Here is a 3,193-nt window from a genome sequence, read left to right as displayed (position 1 = left end):
CAAAAAAATGAGTTCGTGTGTCACTCTGACACCCGTGTTATAGGTTCGCCATCACAGCGCTATACACTGCCTACATGTCATCCCAGGCCTTTCATTCTGTCGGCCCCTAGTTAGGGTAGGGTGTCTAAGGGACCCATCTTTGAATGAGTCCAGGATTGCATAGGGGAGCAAGAATCTCTGTATCTTATTGAAACATGTGATTTGTAAGAAGGGAGAGGATGAGGGTTCAGCAAATACCATGAGAAGATCTGGGACTCCTTGGAAAGGAGAGCATTTTATAGAGTGAAGGGATCTATCTGAGGCAAGAAGGAAGTGAGGCCTGGTATGAAGGGTAGATTCAGTAAAGACACAGGATGGTGGACACACACTGTTGGGAGCAGCGGTAGCGTTGGAGCTTTTAATCAGGATGCCCAGGGTGTAGTTTGCAATAGCCATGTTTCTCAGTGCAACCTGAGGGTCAAAATTTCTAAATTCACTAAACATAGGCAGCTGCCAGACAGTCTCCTTCTTGTCCAGGTCCACGTAGAACTCCTCATCTCCATCAAATTCATGGGTGTACTGGCCTGAGGAACCGTAGTAGTGGTAGACATTTATGCCATAGGCCCCAACGTGGTCAGCTGATGAGTGAGGTGGGAGCAGGGAGGTGCAAAACACAGGAGAGAAAGGATTTCGTTAAACAAAGTGGCAAGAAACGGACATGCAAACATTGTGGGCTATACTTTCAGCACAGCCCACACACAATTCCCAGCGCCTGCTCCCTCCCCTGGCTTTCCTGTTAGAATCCAGCTGCCTCTCCACTCCTGCGGTTGCTCCTGTCACAGGAACAGAATTCCACAGGCCTGTTTACTGCTATTCCTGGCCTGCCTAGCTCAGCGCCTGGCACCTCAGATAAATACTGAAATGGGCAGAACAAGGAATTAATGAATGAACATGGCCTTAGCTTTCTTTCCCAGGGATTCAGTTTACCTCTCTCTGCTTCATAAGTTTTCTCTCTCAATTTCTTCATCGGTTAATAACACATTCATTGTGGGTCCTCTCCCCTCAGGACTGGCTCAGAATAGAACATGTGCTATACAAATTTTCCTTCCTCCTTTTATTTTTTTTAACCGACATAAGCACACCTGATATCATTTTTAAAAAATTGCCTCTATTTTAGGGACTAAGAAAGAGTAGGATAAGGGCAGTGACAATATCACAAAACACATAAAAAGTAAACAATGCTTCTAAGGTCTCTGTTTTTTTTTGGTTTTTGTTGTTTTGATAATCCTCACCTGAGGATATTTTTTCCATTGATTTTTTTTTTAAGACAGAGTGGGAGGGAGGGAGGTGGGAGAAAGATAGAGAGAGAGAAACCTCTCAGACCAATTGGTTGCCTCTCGCAGGTGGCTCTGGGGATTGAACCTACAACTCAGATACCTGCCCTTGACCAAGAATCAAACTGATGACCTTTCCATGGGCATGTCAACACTCTAACCACTGAGCAACAAGCCAGGGCTAAGGTCTCTGCTTTGTAACAAGGTGGTCCTCAGAGGAGAGCACCTGGTTTCCTCTGAAATGAAACTGAAACCTTCATTAGACTTTGGATTTTGTCATTTCCCACCGTCTTCTTTTCTTGAAGGACGTTACTACTAAGCCTCTCCTTTTTCTGACTCAACACTTACCTTGTAAAGGACTCAACGAAAACTCTGGTCTTTCCCTCGAATGGACAGTGGACTTGGTGTGACGCCAAAGCAGAAGGCAACCAACACAGCTAACTGCCCAGATGAGCGTAACTGGACGTGTCTGAGCCTTTTACCACTTCTTCTTCCCTCCATTCCTATTTCCTGAGTATCAACAAGGTTTCAGACATTGCGAGGGGCAAGGAGTAAAATCCTGCCAGGGAGGAGCTTAATGAATAGGGGAGTCCGGTGTGTAAGGAGCCAATAGGTGTTCTGTGCTGGGTCCTCCAGAAATACCTCACCTGCCCATCAAACCAGATGTCACCCTTTCATGCTCCTTGGTCTTTACAAGGGTCTGTTTTCCTCCATCAAATTATCTTCTAGGATTTCCTGGACACCTCCAGTTCATTCTTGAAGTTTCTGCTTAGTTACCAACTTCTTAGCTAAGTCCCCTCATTAAGCATAGTTTTGACCCCATTATGATCTCCAGCCCCTCCATGCAAATGTCTGCTTTGTAAGTTTATCTAGTCCTCATCCCCACTCAGCATGATCCCCTTGGCTGGCCACTCAAAACCTCTTTGTCCTTGTAATGAACCTTCTTGATTCCATTACAAACATGAATATATGTGATTATCCTTTTCATCTGCACGGGTCCTGGCTGCACGCTGCTGCTGAGGGACCTCACTGCGCCAGCTGGAACTACTCACTTTCAGTTACAGCCTCGCTGGGCCCACTGTCCTGCACAGCAGTGTCCCTGCACTGGGCACCATGTTGTCCCCATCGCTAATCTGAGCTCCCTCCAGCGGCAGATGGCACATCTCTTCATCTGAGTCCCAGCACTGAGCTCCTGGTGCGCCAACTGTGTAGCAAATGTCAACACTGTTCTCCAGGATGACAGAGATTTGGGGAAGACTGACAGACAAGAAGGTAGCAGCATCCTATGAGTGTTAGACTCAGTGGTGATGGCTGCATTATGACTCCTGAGCCCTAAGCACTGTTGTTAGGTGGGGCCTTTATTTTTCCATAAAAATATTAAAAAATCATATTTTATGACCATGTTGCTACAAAGGCAAATATAATCCAGGCTAAATTAAAATAGTTTCTTCTACCCTAAAAGTTCATTTTTTCTTCTAATTTTAAAAGAAAGTAAAACATTTTCATGGGGCCCTATAGGCATTGCAGGCCTTGACCCTGTGCCCACTGTGGGGGGGTACGTCGAGCTGGACCAGGGCACTCTGGAGTGACATTGAGAAAAGGGAACTTGGACGTGCTCTGGAGAAGCAGGCAAAACTTTCTTACCAAACCAAGAAAGCCTGGGGGAAGCCATGGTTAATAAAGTCGCTGAAGATCAGGGTAACCTCCAGTTCACTTCCCCTTTGAACTACAGTGCTTGGCTTTTCTACTTTGCTTTCACAGACGCACTCTTCATGCCAATAAAACAGCAGGAGAAGGAGTCTGAGATGGATCTAAAGAAAGGAGGGTAAAGGAATGATGAGAATGGTGAACGTGAGCAACAGAAGGTGGAGGGGCCCAGG

General features: G+C 46.0%; 1 protein-coding gene across 1 annotated transcript in view; it reads right to left on the bottom strand.

The window, feature by feature from the left end:
* LOC106694679 (SLA class II histocompatibility antigen, DQ haplotype D alpha chain-like) overlaps positions 1 to 3,193 on the bottom strand; it is a 37,279-nt gene that overhangs the window by 33,015 nt on the left and 1,071 nt on the right. The window contains exon 2 of the mRNA XM_014446760.2: positions 369 to 617. Within this exon, the coding sequence (XP_014302246.2) occupies positions 369 to 617 (249 nt within the window). The remainder of the gene's footprint in view (positions 1 to 368; positions 618 to 3,193) is intronic.

Source organism: Myotis lucifugus, unplaced genomic scaffold, assembly GCF_000147115.1.
Source record: "Myotis lucifugus unplaced genomic scaffold, Myoluc2.0 scaffold_568, whole genome shotgun sequence".
Classification (NCBI taxonomy): Eukaryota; Metazoa; Chordata; class Mammalia; order Chiroptera; family Vespertilionidae; genus Myotis; species Myotis lucifugus.
Note: the sequence above shows the minus strand (reverse complement) of the source record. Positions and strands in the feature narration are given on the sequence as shown.